This window comes from Gymnodraco acuticeps, unplaced genomic scaffold (assembly GCF_902827175.1).
Source record: "Gymnodraco acuticeps unplaced genomic scaffold, fGymAcu1.1, whole genome shotgun sequence".
In the NCBI taxonomy this organism is placed as follows: Eukaryota; Metazoa; Chordata; class Actinopteri; order Perciformes; family Bathydraconidae; genus Gymnodraco; species Gymnodraco acuticeps.
In genome coordinates, this window is record NW_022992353.1 from 529 (window position 1) to 24,276 (window position 23,748).

Below are 23,748 nucleotides of genomic sequence, written 5' to 3' on the forward strand. Positions count from 1 at the left end.
GTGGAAGTATGTAAACACACCGACCGCGGGGACATTCAGAAATAAAACAAGGAGGGCTTTCCCGTTACTATCGCTGTGGCTGACAGGAAGTCAACAATGAAGACGTATGAGGGCAGAAATAAGAATGAAGCTTGACTTTTGATCCACATGCTGAAGGAGGAAGCAGGCAGACGTGTGTGTGTGTGTGTGTGTGTGTGTGTGTGTGTGGGATGGGAATTTGAAAGCAACAAAAAAACATTTTAAATAATGAATACATTTTCGTTTGTTGTGTAGGACTCTCCGTTAGAGTTCAGGGGTTAAGTTGGGATTTGATATGTGTGTGGGGGGGGGGGGGGGTGGCTCTCTGTGGAGGAACGAGGGTATATATACAATTATTAATATACACACAAAAAGGTTTAAAAATATCCAACCTTAAAATTGCTATTTTGAATCAGCATTGCTCGGCACACTTGTGAAATATCAAAGTGTGTGGTAACCCCTGGTAACGTTACACATTTAAAAGGGCACTGTCGTATACATGTAATTTATTTATTTTATAATATGTAATCAACTTAGGCACCCCTCCCATTACAAAAATTTAAATTACAATACAAATATTCTAATGCTGTCAAAATTATCGCGTTAACGGCGGTAATTAATTTTTTGAATTAATTGCGTTAAAATATTTAACGCATTTAACGCATGTGCAGAATGGCCCGCCCCATACGTACCACCAGTGGCAGCGCCAGGGTATGGCTGGGGCAGGCTACAGCCATACCAACAAATGGCTTAGCCCCACCATGAACAATGATGTTAAAGGAAGCGAAATAAAGTCCGCCAACTCGCGCGGAGTAAATTGCACAGACAGCAGTTAGTCAGATTGATTTCAGCCACTTGTCTGGAAATACCGAAGACCAGAAACGGTTTTAGAAAACTTTTGTCATGTAGTGATCGTCTTCTCATTAGAACATCTTTGATAATGTCTTCTGGCCAATCAGAATCAAGATAACGGCGTGGTGTTGTTGCAGGAAGTCCCGACGGAGAATACTTTTGCTGTAGTACAGGTAACACATAACTGGTACGCAGGTTATGTGTGTAATCTGAAATGCGTACCGTCACTTGTGCCACAAAGCGCATTTGCGTACCGACGTACTTGTGAAGCTTTTCCAGAAGGCGGTTAGATCACCGGACGACAGAGTCGGTCTCCGTGTGCACAGACAGGGCTGCTGTTAACGTCGGTCTGTACAACGGAACTGTGCCAAAACTACGCCAACCGGCTGCGGAGGGAGACTCTCTCTCTCCCCCCTTCACTGGAGCACTGCGCTAAAACAGCTGATCACAACGTTCACACTCTGTGGTCATGAAGTACTCCACTAGGCCCCCCCCCCCCCCCGACTTTCCTGAAGTACTCCCCCGTTGATAGAAATCAACACGTAATGAATTAAGACCCCACGGTTTGATGATTGATAGGTGTGTGGGCTGTCTTTCATTTTGACACACAGAAAAATGTTATAATAAACATACATATGTGAAATGGATATATCCGCCTTCTTTCATTTATCTTTCCATTCCCAACAATATACATAAAGAAATGGCATATTTTGGGCATAGTTCGAATGGTGATTAATCATGATCCCTTGTGTGTGTGCGTGTGCGTGTGTGTGTGCGTGTGTGTGTGTGTGTGTGTGTGTTACCTCCAGAGACGGCCTCATATGGAGGGGGCATGTCGAGCTGAGAGAAGGAAGCATCTGGAGGCAGGGCGGCGGCGGAGGGCTCCTCTGTGGACAGATCATCCTGAGCTCCATACCAACTGGGCCACACAGAGGTCTGCTGCAGGGGGGGGGGGGGGGGGGCACAGGGAGAGTTCATTACACAATAAACAGACGTACAGAAAAAAGTCATTCAAGATACATTAATAATAACATGTATATTTGAATACCAGTCCCTTTAAATAAGGGAGGACTGGAATGATAGCATCCAGGATAGCATTCTCTGCATGGCGGCTTTGAGTGTAATCACACAGATGTCAGTGTTTGTCTCCCCTCTTTCCCAGTGAAGAAGCTCGAGAGTCAGAATGAGTTCCTTGCCAAGTATGGTTTCACATTTTCTTTGAATTTATGACTAAAATAAAGAGTCAAATACATTTGAGTTAAAAAATAAGAGCAAGTAGTGCAAGAATCCATCATATATCAATCACTGAGTATAAGACAGATATAGAAACCGTAGAAGAAGAATAAGAAACACAGAAATATATATATAATTAAAATGTATTAGCTGTGCTGGTTGAAGTGGTTGTTTTGTAGAGAAAGGAGCAACCGTTTACAATAACAAGCTATTAAAAATATGTACAGCAAAAGGCCCGCAGAGATGAAGTGAGTAAATAGAGTTATGAAGAAAGCCGCAGCACAAACACACCGAGTTCAAGATAATAACGAGACACACACCCTACATGAGTCACCACTACTTCTAAAGAACTGATCAAAAAATCTCTCTCACTCACTCTCACTCTCTCTCTCTCTCACTCTCTCTCTCTCACACTCTCTCTCTCACACTCTCTCTCGCTCTCCGGCCCACATGCATCTCCTCCATCTCTCTCTCCGCCCCCCCCCCCCCCCCCCTGTGTTTGATTCATTTAACCCAGGACTCGAGTCGTCTTGGCGTTTCTCCAGAAGACGCTCAGTGTGCCAGGTTATGGACGACCACAGGGACCCTGCTGCACATTCTATTACAACCTTAACAGGAACATTATACACCGGAGAGGAGGAGAGACAGAGGAGAGGAGGAGAGACTAGAGGAGAGGAGGAGAGACAGAGGAGAGGAGGAGAGACAGAGGAGAGGAGGAGAGACAGAGGAGAGGAGGAGAGCCAGAGGAGAGGAGGAGAGACAGAGGAGAGGAGGAGAGACAGAGGAGAGGAGGAGAGCCAGAGGAGAGACTAGAGGAGAGGAGGAGAGCCAGAGGAGAGGAGGAGAGACAGAGGAGAGACTAGAGGAGAGGAGGAGAGCCAGAGGAGAAGAGGAGAGACTAGAGGAGAGGAGGAGAGACAGAGGAGAGGAGGAGAGACAGAGGAGAGGAGGAGAGACAGAGGAGAGACTAGAGGAGAGGAGGAGAGACAGAGGAGAGAGGAGAGGAGGAGAGCCAGAGGAGAAGAGGAGAGACTAGAGGAGAGGAGGAGAGACAGAGGAGAGGAGGAGAGACAGAGGAGAGGAGGAGAGACAGAGGAGAGACTAGAGGAGAGGAGGAGAGACAGAGGAGAGAGGAGAGGAGGAGAGACAGAGGAGAGGAAGAAGTAGGGGAAGTAAAAAAAGATTAAAATGTGTGTGTGCAAAAGGGAGAGAATGAGAGGAAGTAGTGGGACATTCTACTTGTATTATGAACCCTCCAGAGGTCAAATATGTTTAAACGTAGCACCACATCTGTGTAACAAATGGTTCAAACCTACAAATAGCTTCAACAACCCACAAGACATAATAGAGCTTGGGAATGACCCTCAAACACTTCAATTATAATGTTTGTATGCACTTTTACATGTTATTTTAATTAACTATTACATTTTTGGGAACATTTATATGTCTGATTTATGAGTAGAGCAGCTGCACACAAAGCGCTTCTCAAATCTATCTTCAGATGATCTCCCTCTGAACATGCCCTTTCCCCTAAACCTCTCTTATAAATAAAAGTGGTTAAACCGAATGTAACTTCTTATAAGAATCTGAGAAATGCAGGCTTTATAACGAGAGTGGTGTGTTTGAAATGGGGCATTTCCTGTTGCACAAATATTCCAAACAATGCTAAAAATACCCCAGCCTCTGCCTCTTAGATTTAACAACCATGATAGATATCTCAGAAGCCGGGGCGGCAGCAAGAACAAACCGGATTTATTTTTCCATTTAAAGGGGACCTATCATGCAAAATGCACTTTTTGATGTCTCTTATAGATCACTATGTGTCCCCGGTGTGTCGGGGAACTCACGCAGCGTCAGAAAACAAAACCCTCTCTCTTTTCCTCCGTACCCAAATCTCTAAAAACGGGGAATAAAAAAGTATTCAAAAGTAAAGATACCCTTATTACTTATCGAAACTGCACATACAATATATCCGATTAAAGCTGAGACTCCACAGATTATTTAAGTATAGTATCTAAAGGAAGCAAACACAGACATCACAACACGTACCTTTTACCGAGCTTTTACGGGAGATCGTCTCACCGTAGCTGTCAATCTGATCAAAAGACGTGTTCAATGGCATTAAAACGAGAAAAAACGCGGCTGAATCGGTTGATCCATAGGTTGATAATGTATCTGTGGCTTTGAAGCAATTGTTGATAATCCATAATTCCATTTTTATGTAAAAATCGGAGCACAAAAGTTAGCTGCTAATGGTAGCCACCACTAGCTATGCAGCTTCCGGTTTTGGCTACGCGTCGTCACTCTCACTCCTTATTTGGTAATGTGTGTGTGTTAGACTGCTGCCAAGACCGGAAGCAGCAGCCACTCTGGTGGCTACCATTAGCAGCTAACTTTTGCTCTGCGATATTTACATAAAAATGGAATTATGGATTATAAATGAAATGAAATGTTTTTTTTATACAGAGACGTTACAAACCTATGGATTAACCGATTCAGCCGCGTTTTTTCTCGTTGTAATGCCATTGAACACGTCTTTTGATCAGATTGACAGCTACGGTGAGACGATCTCCCCTAGAAGCTCCGTAAAGGTACGTGTTGTGATGTCTGTGTTTGCTTCCCCTGGTCGAGTTCGGATGACTCAGTGATAATACTATATACCTAAATAATCTGTGGAACCTCAGTTTTAATCGGATATCTTGTAAGTGCAGCTACGATAAGTAATAAGGGTACTTTTATCTTGAGTTCTGTGCCAATGTCCGTTAGCATTTTTCGCTCAGGGGTCATTTCGATGCTTCGTATGAGACTTGTGTTTTGGTAAAAATGGTTTGTATCGTCAGTTAGCTGAGATTATTTCCGTTAATCTGGTATAAGACATGAATAGGTTCTTAAATATTAAGATCCCCTGAGACACAGTGTCGTGAAAAAAAAAGTAAAGTACCCGCCGGGACTTTGGGGCTTAACAGGTTAAAAAAAAACCCGCAATATATATCACAGGGGAACAAAAAACCGCAATGTCAGTTTTTTTCAATATCGTGCAGCCCTAGATAAAACATTTAACCGGTGCTCGAGGGGAACAATAAACGATAAGCCTGTGATTTGTAGCTGATATCAAAATATGAATAAAAAGCATGTGGCAGCAAAAGTAAGAAACCAACAACTCTTACCAGGGATCAACTGACTCTTGAACAGCAGCTCAAAATATCCACAGACTAACCACGATGTCAAGCTAATTAAATATAATAAGAGATCTCAAGATAAATGGCGCTTATCAGTGGATGACATTTAGACTTTTTTAGAGTCAGGGAACAACAAGACCTTGGAAGAGGCACACAGTGCTCTCTGTGAATCAGTCCTCTCCTGCCTTGCTGTCTGCACTGATCATATTTGCACAAAGGAAATCTCACACGCTGGGTTGACATTTTACAAACTTGTTTAAAAACAAACAAGTTGAGTTTAGAAGAGTAAACCAGAACGACCTATTTACTCATCTTCACTCGCTTAGTATGTCACTGACAATTAAATGTCACGCCTCTCCTCTTTGCACTCAATGTGAAAGTGACTGAAACCAAAAGCCCTCTCTCTTTCTTCAGAGTGAGAGATAGCAAACAGCTCCTCTGCAAAAATGTAACACAACCGTGACCCTGCTTGACTTTCTCTGACTCCAGCGAAATCCAGTCGGATGGAAAAGTCCTGAGAGTCGGCACGGACTTCCCTTTGAGATGCGAACACTTTCTGTGGCCAAATGAAGCTAGAGTGGATAAAGAGGAACTACAGAATGTACTTTTTCATTGTAAGGACAATAAAATAGATTCTTGTTTGCATATAATGTTATGTTGTGTGAAAAAAGAAATCCTACCTTTTCAACTTGAAATTAGCCTATATGCTTCTGCTTGTAAATGTGTTTGCACTGCGCTGATGTTTTTCTATAGTTTTCCTGTTGATAAACGCTGCGCCTATTTAATTCAATTCATGAAGACTTCTCTGTTATTGGATTCCTTGTTCACCAAGCACGAAAAACAGCATTTCATCAAGCATTCAAGGTTACATGGGGTGAGTTATGACATATTAATGGTCTTTTGATGGGTACAAATTCCTTTAAAGTGAAATGTGTCTGCCGGGTTGAACTCAGACACCCACCCCTACACTGCAGATACAAAAAAACGATTTGGATGGCGAAAACACGAGGATGCCACATTGTTGCCGCTATGCAACGCACACTTTTTGCTCAGTGACCATTCTTCAGTCTCTCAGCCGCTATAAATAGATCATCTTTGTTACAAAAAAGTATTTTAGTTAGCCTTGTGCCTTAATAATGAGATATCCTCGAGGCGCTAAAGCACTCAAGTAGTTGACAGCTAGATTGCATGTTTCAAATGTAGGACGTGTGTGTGTGTGTGTGTGTGTGTGTGTGTGTGTGTGTGTGTGTGTGTGTGTGTGTGTGTGTGTGTGTGTGTGTGTGTGTGTGTGTGTGGTCTGAACTTACACTCTGTCTCTCATACATCTGATGGAGGTAGGCCCTTCCTCCGACGATGACTATCTGAGCGTTGCGTGGGTTGTTCAGGTACGCCGCCAGCTGCCTCTGTCTCGATCGATACCAGCACACATAGAAGCATATCTTGATAACGATGAATACAATGACAACTCTGGAGACGAAAGAGGAGAGGGGGGGTGATGAGACATCAGTTTTAAAATATTTTATCCAATTATAACTAATTATAACCAGTTACAAACTCAACAGGAAAACCATTGGAAACAGTTATTTTGTATATTTCTAATAACACACTGACACTGTGATATTTTGTTAACATGAAGGTAAAACATTCACAGAAAAGGCTCATAAGTGGATTGCTAGTGTTTAACCACAGACTGGTGAATTATATATCGTTGATACTGACATGTACCAGTACAGCTCCATTTCTCTGAGATGTCAGTCAGTGGTGAGAGGCTCTCATAGCTGGGGACAACTTTCTGATCCCTAGCCAACACCACAACGTGTCCTGAAAACAGTAACAACAAGAGACAGTATTCACTAACTTGCTTAATGTAATCAATTACAATAAAAGGCTATAAGTCAACTCCACGCTCAGATCGTCTCAGCTAAAGCACTATTCGGTAACTTAAAACAGATGTTAAGTTAAGCAGCTTATTCGTTCACTTAGCTACTTAACTTAGCTAAAAGCAGACAGAAGATGTTGTACTTACTTTACAGAGACAGCTCTTGAGAGTTAGCTGTGAAGGTGTGCCATTTCCCCCTCTTCGTTTCTGAGACGCAAAGAGGAACCAGCTGAAGCTAATGCTAGCTTAGCTATGCTAGCTTAGCTATGCTAGTTAGCAGGCCACAACAACAACAACAGCCTATGTATCCACTCCGCGATTAAAACAAACAGTGATAATGAACCACTTTATCCACATATCTTCTTGGGGTAACACACAAGGTTACTAACTAGTTACCTGGCAAACTACTCGTTAATTTAACATTGAATAAACAACTTATAATCGCGTTATTCATGAAGAGTTTCAACCGTTTCAACTAGCGCATCGCAACCGTTGGTTTGGTAAGTGGGCGGTGTTTATACAGTGGGTGTCCATAACAAATGTTGCCTTCACTAATACCCGGGAAATGCAGCTCCTAATGACACACGATTTTGTAACCATCAGAATGAGCCTATGTTAATGTAATGAAATTATACAAAATATGTATAAGATTGGGCCAAAGTAACTGTTTAAATGTTAAAAATATTCATAGGACCTAATTTCCTCCCCACAAAGGAAATATCAGTCGCAGCCTTTTCGACTGTTGATAATTATTTGGCGTTGTATTCAGTTTCATCAAAAATAGCGATGTTTCCGAGTGTTCGTGAAGGTAGCATACTTCAGTCTTTCAAAATGGTAAAATGGGATAAAATCAAAAGACTATTTCATTAATGTTGTCCTTATATAATCAAAATACCTTTTGTAGTTATTCCAACTCATATAGAATGGTTGTTTATAATTTAGAATCAATGATATATGATAAATTATAGACTACTTTAAAGGGTTATATCAGGTTGTTCCCCTCTCGAACCGTTGCATCCATCTAGTGGTCATGGTTGTGTATTGCAGTCTACAATTTAAAGAGACAACCACATAGTTATGTATTAAACAAAGACTAAAATAACAATGTAAATTGAATAAAAAAGGTAAATATTGTATTAAAAAAACTTCAAATGCCAATTAAAATACACCCAATTCAATAAAGCTGAAGAATCAAAGCTCCATCCATAATCTTGTCCCGAAGTAAAAGCACTGATACCTTTTTTTCTTGTATGTCTGTTCCTGTGCATAAAATAGACAAACAGTTCTTATTACAATCAAAAAGCATCTTTAATTACAGGTTGGCATCCAGGAAAACAATGCGTAGCATGTGTATTATTTACAAAACAATAACACATAAGAGTCCATGATAATTTCCTGTGAAAGAGACTGTGCTTCCCAAATGCTCCAGTGTTGTGGCAAAGTTAAAATCAACCAAAACTGTTGATTTTGAACACAACACCTTTTAATAGTCAATAACATTTAGACTTAATCTTAAGCTATTTATCCAATAACTCAAACACATTTTCCCACAATACTTTTTCAGCGAAGTGACACTCATATATTTATTTCTTTCTTATCGGTTATCCTCCACGATGATGGTTCGTCTCGGGTAGGTGTCCATTTCCACAATTATGTAACGAAACTCATATTTTCCAGTTTTGGGATTCTGTGAAATAACAACAGTATCTCAATTTGGAGGAAATCTGTGTAATGAAATGGTGCATCTTTAGAAATGAATAAAACAAACCTCTCTTGACTCTGTGTGCACCGTCCCTTTGCGTCCTGGCTCCGATCCTTCGACGTAAAACTTCAGTCTCAGATGCTTCACTTCGTCCTTCAGGAACTCATGATGACTGAGGTGGAAACACAAACAGGTTAAAAAACTCTGTAACACCTCAGCAGTACCACCACACAGATGCCTACCTATAAACAACACAATATATTTTAAACTGTACAAAGAAATGTGTACAAATGAAAAATGTATTCACTAGAAATAAGAATAAAACTCCTACCTGACTTGCTGCCTCCTCCCTCGGCGCGTCGTCTCTCCGTAACACTTGATCGGCTCCCCAAAAGCACCAACAACCTACAATTTCAATATACATATATGTTTTTAAACTTTGCTTTTCAACAGATGACTTCTTTAAGATATGCACTGAAATCAAAGTAGAGGAGGTAACATACAATACAACATAAATTGCAAATAAAGTGCAACTATAGCTGTGATGACTTGTTGAATCCATTTGTAGATCGACAGAATAATAATTCAAATATTTTGATAGTTGATGATAAATGTCAAAGTATTTAAGTTTGTACGTTTCATGCAGAAAATGCTGTTTTCAGCCTCTCAAATATGGAGATATCAAGCTGTTTACATCACATTAAAGTGGATGTTTTTGGACTGACAAATCAAGGCACGTAGAGAGAAACTAGGATGGATCCCTATCTCCCCAAAAGCACCAACAACCTTCAATTTCAATACACAGAAACTATTTTAAACTTTGCTTTTTAACAGATGACTTCTTTAAGATGTGCCCTGAAATCAACGCAGAGGAGGTAACATACAATACAACAAATTCCAATTAATGTCACAAATGTTTTTATCTATGTGCAACTAGAGCTGTGATGGCTTGTTCAATTAATGTGTAAATCGACAGAAGAAGAATTCATTTGATCAAATATTATGATAATTGATTAAATGTCAAAAGTATTTCGATGTAATGTTGTACGTTTCATGCAGAACATGCTGTTTTCAGCCTCTCAAATATGGAGATAAGTGGATATTTGTGCTTTTTGGACTGAAAAACAAGGCATGTTCAGACTTTGAGACCGTATGGATATGCGTCTCTATTTACAGACGTTTGATACACCAAACAAGTAATGAACTATCTAGAAACAAAATGTATTGTACCATTTCAGGAGATGTTGTATAGTTATTAACTGTAAAGATGAGAGATGCAATTTTATCCTCTTACCCCGGGGTCTAACCGGATTATGTTGAAGGCTTTCCCGTACACTTTGTTTGGACTCGAGGTGGAAAACAGCTCCTGGAAAACCACATACAGCAGCCCACCTGGAACATAAAGAACACATTGTAATGCTCATATCAATTATTTAACTTCAGATGATAAATCTGCCTGAAATCGTCTTGTAGTTACCCGTCACTCCCAGTCCGATGAGAACAACGATCAGGTAGGTGAAGTCTCTACCGGCCGCTATCACTGCAACATATATTTCACAATGAGTTAATGTAGACTCTTACTATGACTTTGGTACTTGTAAAAGCACTAACACACATATACTGGGTACAATCTAACATGTGCTTGATTTCATTAATAAAATAACGAATAAATAATGTTTTTACGTCCCCTTTTTTGTCTACCGTGCTATTTGAGAGTGTTACAACACTGTCAATGTTATAGTATTTCATGCTGCTACTTGTTGTCTTACCTTGAATATGTTTTTTATTAAGATTTAAAATCAGACATCCTGTAATTGTCCCACAGTGGGGACATGTACAATGTTACAGCAAAGGGCACAGTGTGGACACATTAAGACAAAAGGACAATACTAACATGTCATATGCACATGAATGCAATACCTGTTTGAACATGTTTTATCATAAGATAAATCCCCGTGGGGAAATTCAGTAGTTTAACAGCAACAGGGTGAGATTGAAAAACAGGACAGCACAGATTCATTAATACAATTAAAGATCTAAATTAAAAAATAACTATAAAATAAGAAATGAATCAAAATGAACATATATACATATTGGGTCATATATTAGTCATATTTAAATGTGTGTGTGAAAACAGTGTGTATTCTATGTCCAGTAATTGTGTCGTGCAATTCAGTTCCCAACAGAGGTCCACACTCCTCTGTGTTTCTAGTAAAACTACTTCAGTGTCTCGCTGACCTGAATGCAATACCTGTTTGAGCATATCTTATAATTAAGTACAGTATATTTCTAGTAAAACGTCTTCAGTGTTTCGCTGACCTTTCTGAGCCGCGGAGGGCTTCGGGCTCCCACTCGGATACCGGGACACAGACCGGTCTCTGTCCCCGGAGCTGCTGCTCAGGTTCCGGGCTGCAGAGCGGAGACAGACTCCCCGCTGTGCCCGGAGGAAGCAGCTCAGCACGGGCAGGAAACACCGGGGAGCCTCGGTCCTCTGGAGGGTCAAACCGGACACCGTGCACGCGTTCCGGAGTGTGTCTCTTATTATACATCCATGGTGTGTGTGCACGAGAAAACTCACGTGTGTGTATTTGTGTGTCGCTGTCCGGTGGAGAGCTCTCAATATCTGCGTGTAAGCCATGATTACTGTGTCCTCTGTGAGTGAGTACTTTAGCACGGACAACTAGCTAAAGCTGCACGCACACACGCGCACACACACCGAGCACAGGATCAACTAATATAAAGTTAATTATTATTCTTAGTCGTGTATGCACAACCTAACACACTAACTATTTGACATGCTGTGCTATCTGTGTCAAATTGTGTTTATGATTCAGAGGCGCATACTGTTGACGTCACGCACAATTTCAAGGACTCATGGGAAACTGAGTTTTGACCAGTAAGATCTAATCAACATTTTGCACAATATACCAAACAAATATATATATTTGAACACGTTTCTAGATATTTAAATATACCTCAATATATATGTTTACTATTGTATATTCAGTTCAGCTATTTAATAATATCAAAATTGATCTAAAATGGTTATACATTTATAATCATAAATGTAACAGTACATTTATCGTGAACCTCATTGTTAATATAAGGTCAATTTGACATGAATAAATGCAACATAACAAAAAGTACTCCTAATTGAACTGGATTTCTATGTGAATTTAAAGAATATATTAAGACTATTTAACGTGTAATCACTTAATAATTCCTTAGAAGTACATAGTGACCACTTTAAGCAAGAACAACATCTGTTTTTTATGTTTTCTTCTTATATACATTCAATTAAACATCCTCATGTCCTCATTTGAAAATATTAGTTTCTTAAGTCAGCTGTTTGCATCGATTTGATGTCATATATAATGGCCATTCGGGGCAAGTGGTAATAGACATTGTATGATACTGACAAAATCAATAATCACCAAACGATCAGTAAACATCAGTTTATTGAAAACATTTTATCCAGCATTTTCTGTTATCAAATCAAAAGTAAAGGGGTTTAAAAAACACCACAATGAAGTGAAGTGTGACCAAAGAGAAAGTAAATAACATTCATCAGAGAGAGAGAGGGGTAAATAAACAGTAGTGGACGGTCATAATCACGCTTTACGAGGTTTAACATCACTTTGTTTCAGACATTCTTCGTCTTCTCAAAAAGGCGTCTCTTGTTTAGATATAAAAACAACCTGATACTCTACTGTAAAGAGATGACATCAGGAACTAAAAGTGAAATCAGCAGCTGCAATGTGATACAATGATTAAAAAACCTGATTCTGTTTTGAACCACTTTACATTAAAGGTACTCTTTAAAACACACGTTCAGTCCCGTGTCAGATTTACCCGCTGCTCGTGTTTCCCAGCAGGTGTTCGGGGGAAATGCACCTCTGCTGTCCCAAAGCAAAGAAGACAAACTTGCGTACATCACAAACCTTATTTTTTTTTTTTTACTTTTACATTTTTCTCATCACAACACTCTACATTGGTAAAGTTGCTCAGTTCACTCAAGATGCATGGGAGAGAAAAGGTTAGCTCCGAATGCTGTCAAAGCTGGCAAGATGCAGAGGAATGATGCATCTGTCTGATGTATCTGCAGAGAAATGAAAACACTATTACTTTGAGTCTGTCCTCCTGGCCCTTTTCCATCTCCTGCTGCTCTGATCGAATTGGTGCAGACTAATTACTGAGCTGTCGGCCTCTGTCTATACGCTGGCAGATTACTTTGTGACGGTGTGTGTGTGTGTGTTCAAGATAACAGTTAAGAAGAGGGTTGCTTTCTAAATATATATGGTGGCGAAACAGAAAGACAACACACAGATGTGCAATGTGCATAGAAAAGAAACATTTTATTCAAGTCTCTGCAAAAGTGGAAAAGAAGATGGCCGAGCATGGATGTAAATAATACATGACATTGAATTCAGAAAAAGAAATGCACACATAGATGGTTACTACCATAAAAACTGACAGTAAGAAATCAACTCGGACAATGACAGAGTGGGAAAAAGGTGTGTGTGTGTGTGTGGCCTAGCATTACTATCCTTGTGGGGACCTAAATCTGTTTACACAGTCACGTGCGGGGACTCGCCTCCCTTATGGGGACAAAATGGAGGGGAATCATTAATTTTAGGGTGAAGACTTGGTCAGGTTTAGGGTTAGGCATGTGTTGGTTATGGTTAAGGTTAGGATAAGTCTCCAGGAAATGCATGTAAGTCAATGTAATGTCCCCTGAAGTGATGTATACATGGTATGTGTGTGTGTGTGTGTGTGTGTGTGTGTGTTGTGTGTGTGTGTGTGTGTGTGTGTTGTTTAAGTCAAAGCTAATCTCTCTTTCTGTGTATTGCAAGATGTTTTTGAGGGAGTGTGTGAGGCTGATCCGTCCTTTCTGCAGAGTGTGTGGGGTTAATCTCATGAGGGCAAACACCAAAAGTCAATTAACTTGTCCGTCACATACCGGCCATTATTTGGACTCTTTTTTATTGTCCTGTTATATGAAACTAATCCTCTAAAGATAATAAAGCAACAAGTAAAGAAAATGTGTGTGTGCTGCTGACAGTTTGAGGACACACGGAAAAGTAAAAGCCAATAAAACAAAGGTGAAGCTTTATTGTTATTTATTTTACAAAGCATCAGTAAAATCAGCCCTGAAAGATATTTAGAGTAAATGTAAAAACGGTCAATTCGCCCTATAGTATAAAAGTCTGTTTCCATACAAAGAGGCTCCTACAGTAGAAGAAGGCTAGAAGACAACCAGACTTTAAGTAATTAAAAAAAACAAGTATTCTAAAAGTGCAAAAAGTTTTTTGAAAAGGAGTTCAAATGAAAATGGTGCAACTCTCAACATGCAATGCAAAGATGCTTTTCTTCCACTACTTTGATGTGTTACTGAATGGGGGCTTTTTATATTTGAACGTTAGTTTATTAATGTTAATGGCTATAGACGAAGCATGCACAAACCTTGAAGGGTTATCAAAATTATTTTAGCTTTCATTTTGATTAGGTTAGTAACTAATGCCAATAAAACAAATCATCCTAGATTTTAAAAACAGCAAGCTTCTATAATTATCTTTAAAAATCATAATATGTATGCTATTCATTTGAAAAACACATGCTTCAAAGTAACTTTAATATACTTTATTACATTAATTTCAGTGAGGGATCTATGATAATGACACATTTAAAGTTTAATAATCAATAATCATGTTTATTCTAAAAGGTCCATTTCTTTCCAGAGAGACAAAATAAATCTGGATTTAGAGCTGACGCGTCTCACAGCACGGTGAGTGTTTCATCTAGTCCTTTGTGTTCATCACATGGTTACATATTCAATCTCCTCTCGTCAAAGTGTCCCTTCGTCATCATCATCATCATCATCATCATCATCATCATCATGCAGGTGTAAATCCCCGCTCCGCTTTCTCATATGTCAGTGACGCCCGTTCGTACTGATCCAGGATCGCACTATTCTCAAGAAGTCTACATGATGGAGACAATGCAACATAATGTAGAACATAAGAACACACACACACACACACACACACACACACACACACACACACACACACACACACACACACACACACACACACACACACACACACACACACACACACACACACACACACACACACACACACACTGTTCACCATAAAAGACAAAACTACCGGTAACACTTCCTGTGATCGCTCCATTGTGTGCACGCTTGAAGCTGCAGACATTTTGTAAATATGCACTGAAATGCAACTCTGTTATGCTGATATTTGCATATTAAATATATGTATTATATATTTGCATATTAAATGTATTGTTATCTTACTTCTTCATGAAAGCACGGTGATGGAGCATCCACATGAAGTGTTACACACAGGCAGAAATACTACTGTATGCTTCACAATAAACCAAAACACAAAATACTACAAGGACAGAAATCATGCACAACTACAGAGGAACTCGGCATAAAGGTTTCATCAGTAAATACTTACAGACTTTAAAAAGGTTTTTAAATAATCTCAATTCGCTTTCTTTAGTGTGTGCACAAACATCCCACTGATTTAATGGATGAAAACATGTGGGATGGTACGGAAGAGGATTAGGGACACATGTCAACACTTTGAGTTTTCAGAAATCTGAGAAAAAAGTTAGTTTTCGTTAAATAACAATATTTTAAAAATGTATTTGAGTTCTGAGATTAAAGTCAGAGTTCAGATAATAAAGACAGAATATATGTCTTAATTCATTTCAGTTTGTATTTGAGGTTTAAAGTGGCCTAGGTGAACTGACACATTTCTAGGAACTTTTGATGTAACTTTGACTATATAGCAATTTAGACTTTAATCTCAGAGTGAGATTTAAATCAAGAACTCAAACACATTTTTCACAATGAGTCCTAATCCTCTTCCGCAGTAAGGTGTCTGCTTTATAAATGTGTGCTTTGATGTGGATTTAACAAGCTTCTTTCCAAGATAAGTGTGATTTTCTGCAGGTAGAGAAGTGCAGAGGTTAGACATATTGTTCGATAACAGCTTCAACTACAGATGATTGAAAAAAGTCCATGCTGATGAAAATCCACTGAGTGATACCACGTATGTCTTCGGGAGACATACGGCAAACTGGAGCATCACAACAAAAAAAAAACGTACAAGGAGGGCAAGATGGCCGCAAGCAAGAAAACCATCTTGGTGAAAATGAATAAATAAAAGAGCAAGAAAACAACCCGCGCAAAAATCACAGAAAAGGAAAAGATAACTTACATAAAGTATAATTACTGACTGGGCAGATGATGACTACACAACAACATTTAGAGATGTCCGTTGATAGGGTGCTTACCTTGAGATTGTCTCTTAGACCCTAGTTGTGTTGTACTCTGATTCATGTTTGCTCAAAGAGCCAATGAGGCAGAACCTGAAATGTCACGGCTCTTTCTTTAATATCAAACTCGTTTTGCATAGAGAGGTCAGAATGCACATTGTGCTACAGAACAGAAATACACTTCATTGGTGCGTTGCTAGTCTCTGGGAGCCTGGCATGCAGAACATAGAGAATAAACAGTCAAGAACACTCTGGAAAGAGCGCATAGGAAGTGCATGCAGGAACGTGTTTACTCCAGGTATGCACACCTCCTAAACATTTACCTTTCTAAGCTGTAAGTACAGAGCAAAATACTGTTTTACTTCATAGAAAATCTTCCTCATGCCAAAGTGTTGAGCTTTATATAAGTATTGTTTGCAGTAAGAAATGCATATTTGTGCATGTTATTAATCACAATGAGGCACAGATTCAAGCCCTTGCATTAACAGTCAAAACTGGACTAATTATATCATTAATATCATTTACAATGAGGTCTGTATTGACACATTTCAAAGTAAAGTTTGGTAATAAGAGTTCAATCATGAGTTTAAGGTTGAAACTAGCAGGGGGTGCTTGACATGTTCAGTGATGAGCATGCAAGAGGGGACATAATTTAGCCCTTTGTGAAAAAAATATGTTTAATGATAGAAAGGGGGAGAAAAAACAGGGTTAATGCAAACAAAAAGAAGCTTATTATATTATTAAAAAACATGAGGAAGCTAAAATAAAAGGAAAATCAAAATAAATGTATCCCACACACACTTCCCCATCGCTAACTGCTGCTCTCCTCATCAGAAATCTATGGATACTGACCGCTGTACTGCCTTTTCGTGGCGGGAGAGCCGGTGGCTGGTGGTGGGAACTTCCTCCATTTCGTCGTCCATGTCGCATCCGTTATCCGCCGCTTCCTGTGAGTAGCTGTGCTTCATCACCAGGATGCTGCGTCTGTTACCAGAGGACGGCAGCAGGGGGCGCACCGCCATGTTCTGCTGCGGGAGGTCCGTCAGCAGCGCGGCGGCGTCGCGACTCAAGTTCCCACGGCTTCCTCGCCCACTGAGAGACAGCTGGGATAAGTGGGCGGAGCCAGGGTTTGAGGAGGAGCCACAGTGATGATCGTGGATGCATCTCGAAGAGGCGCGTCGCAGAGCGTGGTAGTTCTCAAAGTCCTCCGCCAGGTCCACTAAGTCTGCGGAGGTGTTGGCGTTAGCGTTGGCGCTGCGTAACGTGCACAGCTCGTAGTGAGGCGGCTCGAACACCTCCTGGAACATCGTCGGGTCGAAGTCCTCGCGCCGCAGGATGTACTTCTTGCGCGGCTGCTTGATCTGCACGATGACGGACACGATGAGCAGCAGGAGGACGATGCAGCACGTCACGCCGATGATGGTGCCGTTCGTGTTGTTCAGGTTGTCCAAGATGTTGGCTTTCCTCTTCTCTGTGCAGAGGAAGAGACAACAGAGCTTGATACATCTCAATGTCAAAACACAACTACAGTTCTATTCCCAGTTAGTCGACCATTAGCGAAACACTTGCGAGACTAGAAATGCAGCTCAGTAAGAGACATATTCTCAGAGTTGGGATAGTGCTTACCTTTTTCTAGCCTTAGCTGAACTAAAGGGATGGATTGAACATTGGAGATCAATGTCTCATCTTAACTGTCTTGCCAGAGTTTTGTAAATCGAGGGTAACCATCTAGACAAGACCTGCAATTCAAATGATACTGTGATTTTAAAGGTTAACTTAAAACCATTGTTTAGTAGCTGGTCTTCATCCATACTTAATAAAAGTTATTGAAGTGTTCAAACTAACCCAGAGCAAATTCTTGATACATCACAATGTGAAAACACAACTACAGTTCTAATCCCTGTTAGTCGACCATTGGCTAAACACCTCGAGACTAGAAATGTAGCTCAGTAAGAGACTTATTCTCAGAGTTTGTAAAGTGCTTTCTTATGTTTAGGTCTTCGGAAACTAAAGGGATGGATTAAACATTGTGTCTGCTCCCATGTTGGCTGACAAAGTGTTAGTAAGTCTAGCTACCTACCCTACTACTACAGTAGAAACCAAACCAAGCAGTTCCTCCAAGGACTTTTCAGGTCATTTCTAGACGGCACATCCTCGATTAGAAACTAGAACTCTTCGAAACTACTGCGACGTCCACTTCAAAACAACCCATCCTAACTTCCAACCATTCGAGTTCAATGTCTCATCTGAACTGTCTGGCAAGACCTGCATTTCATACTAAATGATACTGTGATTTTACAGGTTAAGCTAAAAAAAAAAGACATATTCAGAACTAGCACAACGATAGCATTGCTCCATCGTTTAGAAGCTGGTATTTGCCAGTAAATTAAGCTTTCAAACCAAAACCAGAGCAAATTGTTCAAACTTTTTGGCGCAATTTCATACAAAGTCAACGCAAAGACTCTTATAATTGCATATTTGCTCCAGGTAATGCAAATCAAACATCCTAAAGTCTGCTTAATTTGAGATGTGTGGAGAGTCCATGACGTGTGCTTGTCTTTTCGCTGAAAAGTCATTGAACTGAGCCTATGAAGCTAATTTTAGTTTTTGTTCTCTGTCCAAAATCGAAGACCTAATATCTAAAAAATACTACCAAGAACTTCAAGAGTTAATCTGCCATTGTTGTTATAATGATGCCATGTGATAACGGAGAGCAACAGTAACAAAGAGGGTGAGGCTGAGCAAAAGGTGATAATGATTTCCTTAGCAACAACTCAAAGATAGATAGCTCACATGTTCAACACAATTTGAACACATGCACAAGAGTCTGTGGCTCTCATATGAAAAAGACGGAGGGAAGGTCACATTGGGCCAAAGCTACGGTCTTTTGTCATGAGAGAAGAGAGGCAGTCTGTGGGGAGATGTGTGACATTGACATGCTGTATGAAGATGTAACACAGCAGCTTCACTGACACTAAATGGTTACAATCAGAAGGGTAAAGAAGAAGGGGATAACACCTGACATTTGATCACTAATGAGGACAAATGTAGTCAATGTGCGGTGAGAGAGAGAAACACGGCCTCTTCATGCTGCACGGTTACAAACGCAGGCTGGAGCGCTCTCTCAGTGTGAGTGAGGGTTTAATTAATTGATGCAATTTGTCATTTGCTCGGCTTAAGAGAGAGTAACAGTACTGTGCATACAGAATCCATCTGATTAGATGCAGGGAGGAAGGGTAACTGTGGGGCTGAAGGGAGGTTTACTGCAGAGCTACTGTTGGGAACATCCTGAATGTACTCTTCCAACATGAGAGTAACGTGATAACAAAGGTATCCCAACTGTAGCTGTGAACATGACAGGATGTGTGATTACCTAGAAGAGCATCAGGACTGTTTGAGGCAGATGATAGCTATGTGATTAACATGATGATTCAGCCTCTATGGAGAGAGACATCAAGCATGCTCATTTCTGACGTGGAGCTAATCTGAAGTAAACATTGAATACTGCTTTCTATTCCTCCATCTTGTGACTGTGTAACTCCCTCTCTTGGATATCAGCATGTGAAGGACACTGTTCAGGAACTAGTTGATGCTCTGTATGTGATGACTCCTTCCATTCTGGAGAGGATCACAGATACATGGATCCTGAGATTGAAACTCAAGCCGGGGACGAGTGAGATAATAAGGTAATTGTACCACAATAGTAGAGGTAGTTAGCGTTTATGCATTAGTTTGAAATAACGACAGATCTGACCTGCAAGCCAATGACAGCAGCGTAATGAACAGCAGAGACGTATTTATGGAGGTGTGAGATGCTTTAGGGCTACAGTATAGATGCCACTTTACAGTATGTACTACAGTTATGAAAGGTTGAGGAAAAGAACATTAATTAATTGGCGATATAATGCAGAGGAAAAACTTCCCCAGTCTTCACACGTCTCAGATAATTAATGTAGTGGCATACAAACGAAGAAGCAGCGATAATAAATCCTCAGTGAGAGGATGAATTATGGAGCGGCCAACAGCAGACCCTGGGGATCAATGTATGGATCCAGAGGCTTTAAAATTCAAAGTGCAGAGGGGGATCAAACTACAGCGGAAATGAAGGAATTGATGGTATCACAAAGTCAGAGAGTACACAGGCACTTGATGCCTGGAGGCAGGGAGGAAAGAGAGCAGCTTCAAAGACCTGGACCAACAACCAGATCAGCGGTCACAACAAATATCGTCCTCTAAAGTATATGATTTACTATAAATAACAATATCAATGCTAAGTTAAGCATTTTGTATTACAAGTTATATTGCTTTTACCTCATATAATATTTAACAAATTGTACGGTGTCCTTGGGTTTCATGAAAGGCATTTTAAATCAAATGTATTATTATTATTATTATTAACACTTGAAAACCAGTGAGGAGAGCACAACATAAATATCTTAATGAAATAACCAAAACGTTGGCTAATATTATTATGTTCATCGCATAAAAAATGAAATACAAATAAATTAGATCAGGGCTTTTGATAACACAAAACCTCAAATTGATTTAAATAATAAAAAAAAGAATAAAAGCTACCAATAATTAATACAAATAAATGCCTGATTCAGTGGATGATATTTAATCTGGGGTGCAATATGTTTCCCCTTGTTAAGTGACATTTAAAGGCAATCCTCAACCGTTTTTGGGCGGTATTTGCAAATGGACAGTGTTTGACTTTCTTCTGCGCATTTCGCCTTACGAATCAATATACATGTGGAGCTTCTGTAGCAGTGGCGGCGCTAGGGGGTGGCTACTTGGGCTCAAGCCCCGGATGTTTTCTGAAAAGCCCCGGATGTTTCACTTAAAAAATATATATATTTAATTAAAACAATTTGTTTTATATAACGTCTCGGGAGTAATGTGCAGTACCGGAATCCACCAGAGAGGCAGCCACTGTGGGACATTAGCCTGCGTACTGCGTAGCCTGCCCTGAAGAAGAAGTGATCCTTCCTAGTGCCTGACGAGTTTTAAGCTAATAGCCTATACAGTTATGGATATTAGAAAGTTATTGTCATCGAAGCAGCCGGCACCACAAGCTGCAGCTGTCGTCACCAGCAGTGAAGAAATGGATGATGTTTCAGGTTTGTGAATCTAATGGTGATATCTGCACTCTGGCTGACTGAGTAAGAAGTGAAAAAGAGTGATGTTATAGAGTTAATGTTATAGCTAGTAAACATGGAGTAACCACACTAAGTATACCCTTATATGTTAGTATGTATACAGAACATGACTAAACATTATCCTAAGATGTAACGTTAACCCTTCATAACTCAGTCTACTTTTAAGACACTAAAATAACGTATTCCAATTTTTATTTTGTTTTCACGCGTGGAATTATACCGGCTCTCGTTTCAGTACACATAACAACAGAACTGACAGGCAACCCTCTGAATCAGACTCCGATTGGCTGTGACTGCATCCACTCAGAGTGTCCGATTCAGAAACGTGACTCTACACTCTTTACGTCACAAACAAAGATGGAGGATGAGAATAGATCTTTAAAACGATAAGCAATGCGCCAGAATCAAGGTGAGACTATCCGCATCCTTTAAAACTCTACGCACATTCGTTACACCTTAATAAGTAAACGACTATTTGAGTGAGTGAAGGCATAAGTTTGCTTCATTAAAGGGTGTTAATGAGTGTTCTCCAGTGCCTTGTCCGCTCTAAGGTGTTATTAAGGTAGGGTTAATGTTGCTCTCAAAGTGCACCAGATTGATGCTTTCAACTTCAATATTTAAAAACAAAATCTTCCCGGGGGAGCATGCCCCGGTCCCCCCGAGAGGAGGCGATGACCCCCCTAAAGGATGTTCGGTCCACCCCCCACTTATAAAAAATAGCACTGTACCCCTGCACCCCCCACACCCCCCCCCAACCCAACGACTCCTGGGCTAAGCCCCGGATCTCCTACAATCCTAAATCCGCCTCCACCTGCTCAGTTACATGTTGTCGTTGTAAGTGTGTAAAGGATTAAAGTAAAAGTCCAGCAGTGTGTAAACCCTGGGTGTTTCTCAATGTCGGGGACGCTTGCTTGGTAGGACAAGTCCCTCCGAGTCACTTCCTTCAGAAGCGAGGCAAGAATCCTTCCTAGCCTCGGAAAACGAAGAATGGTGGAACAGGTGTGCGTCATATGAGAGGCCCCGCCTTCAATGGAGCGCGATTTCCGCCAAAGAATTGGAAATTGGTCCGTGCGCAAAGCATCTTGAGGCCAGGAAAAGGCTCTGTGACCTTTTTACCTGTGCTGGACTATGGTGATTTGTTATATATGAATGCACCTGCCAATTACCTGAGCAAGTTAGATGCTGCGTATCACAGTGCACTGAGATTTTTGACTAATTGTAAAGCACTTACGCATCACTGTACCCTGTATACCAAGGCGGTTATGCCATCACTTACTGTACGGAGGCTCAGTCACTGGTACTTTTTCATTTACAAAGCCATGCTGGATAAACTACCATCTTATATCTGCTCCCTGATCTCTCTGCGAATTGAAAGTACTTATTGCCTGTGGTTTTATTAAATGTGCCAAGTGCTAGGACTGTCTTAGGGAAGAAAGCTTTTAGATGTGCAGCTCCACTAACATGGAACAGTCTGCAAAAAGAATGGAAAATTACCAAGCTAGTACCACTACATGTTTTTAAAGGTTGGATGCTACAAAATCAGATGCTGTTGGTACCTGTACTTGTGGTTAAATATGTAAATTGTAATCCCTGTACATTTTGCTGTATGATGTCCTTTTGTTGTTCTGTTGTTTATGTTTGTATGTCTTCTTGTGGAACCTACTGCTGCAGGTCTCCCTTGAAAAAGAGATCATTGATCTCAATGGGATTTCACCTGATAAATAAAGGTTTTGAATTGAATTGAATTGAATTGAATTGAATTGAATTGAATTGAATTGAATTGAATTGAATTGTGGGGATTTTAAGACCGCGGAGTCTAAACACGCCGCCTCGGTAGAATTCCAAGGAGCCTGGACATTGGAACAGTCCTTCGGCGGGACTCGATGACGTAGCATCCTTGAAATAGTGGCTCTGGAGCATCCTTCCTCGACATTGAGAAACACTCCGCTCTGCTTCACTGCCGCTCTCCGTGGTGCTGAAACAATCAAACGTAGTGTCTTACGATTCTAAAAACATCTCACCTTTGCATTGGTTCTCATCCCAGGGGTAGACGCAGTTCTGCATGCCGTTACACACCAGCGTGCTGTTGATGCACATGTTGCTGTGGCAGAAGAAGGCGTCGGCATCACATGGAGCTGGAAGTATAAAACAAATACACACAATTACATAAATGTACTTACTTTTCTTTACATAATGCCATACTTACTCATCTGCAACTTAAGTGATTTACACTTTTTACGCTCATGAACAGAAGCAAATGTGTTTTGGATACGCTGCAACAGACCAGAGTTATTTAGGGCTTCAGAGAGTGAGCCAGATCTTGAGATATATTGGATGTGCATTCCTCAGATCAGACCTTTTCCCCCAGAACCCATCTGTGCCATGCAGAGGTTTGGCAGAGCTCTGGGACTG

General features: G+C 40.4%; 3 protein-coding genes across 6 annotated transcripts in view; all 3 read right to left on the reverse strand.

Annotated features, from left to right (window-relative positions):
- Positions 1-1,673: 1,673 nt before the first annotated feature.
- On the reverse strand, positions 1,674-7,670 carry si:dkey-118j18.2 (the record flags this gene model as incomplete). 2 transcript variants are annotated; one of them, XM_034209619.1, is given in 4 exon segments in its annotated part: positions 1,674-1,806; positions 6,590-6,749; positions 7,002-7,103; positions 7,309-7,670. In XM_034209619.1, coding segments are annotated over 3 exon segments (313 nt in total), but the record flags the coding sequence as incomplete, so codon positions are not given.
- A 780-nt stretch (positions 7,671-8,450) lies between these two features.
- Positions 8,451-11,696, reverse strand: timm21 (translocase of inner mitochondrial membrane 21). The gene is made up of 6 exons (XM_034209617.1): positions 11,183-11,696; positions 10,341-10,403; positions 10,158-10,255; positions 9,195-9,268; positions 8,930-9,035; positions 8,451-8,848 (listed from the first exon to the last, which is right to left on the reverse strand). The coding sequence occupies exons 1-6, from the start codon at positions 11,499-11,501 to the stop codon at positions 8,756-8,758; spliced, it is 753 nt and encodes a 250-aa protein (XP_034065508.1). The 5' UTR covers positions 11,502-11,696; the 3' UTR covers positions 8,451-8,755.
- Positions 11,697-12,304: 608 nt separating this feature from the next.
- The window catches only part of neto1l (neuropilin (NRP) and tolloid (TLL)-like 1, like), a 31,870-nt gene continuing 20,426 nt past the window's right edge, over positions 12,305-23,748 (reverse strand). Inside the window, exons 4-7 of one of the 3 annotated variants that reach the window (XM_034209613.1) lie at positions 23,358-23,471; positions 17,030-17,648; positions 16,196-16,270; positions 12,305-12,962 (exon numbers count right to left, since the gene is read on the reverse strand). In XM_034209613.1, the coding sequence (XP_034065504.1) occupies positions 16,210-16,270; positions 17,030-17,648; positions 23,358-23,471 (794 nt within the window). In that variant the 3' untranslated portion in view covers positions 12,305-12,962; positions 16,196-16,209. Of the gene's footprint in view, positions 12,963-13,609; positions 14,846-16,195; positions 16,271-17,029; positions 17,649-23,357; positions 23,472-23,748 lie in introns of those variants that run through there. The other 2 variants (XM_034209614.1, XM_034209616.1) reach the window with 2 other exon arrangements.

What these genes read in the sequence shown, in the direction of transcription:
- timm21 (XM_034209617.1), bottom strand. Translation starts at nt 11,501, where the DNA reads ATGGCTTACACGCAGATATTGAGAGCTCTCCACCGGACAGCGACACAC. An exon ending in GCCCTCCGCGGCTCAGAAAG is followed by an intron (nt 10,404 to 11,182) that starts GTCAGCGAAACA and finishes TATATGTTGCAG; the next exon opens with TGATAGCGGCCGGTAGAGAC. An exon ending in CATCGGACTGGGAGTGACGG is followed by an intron (nt 10,256 to 10,340) that starts GTAACTACAAGA and finishes TTTATGTTCCAG; the next exon opens with GTGGGCTGCTGTATGTGGTT.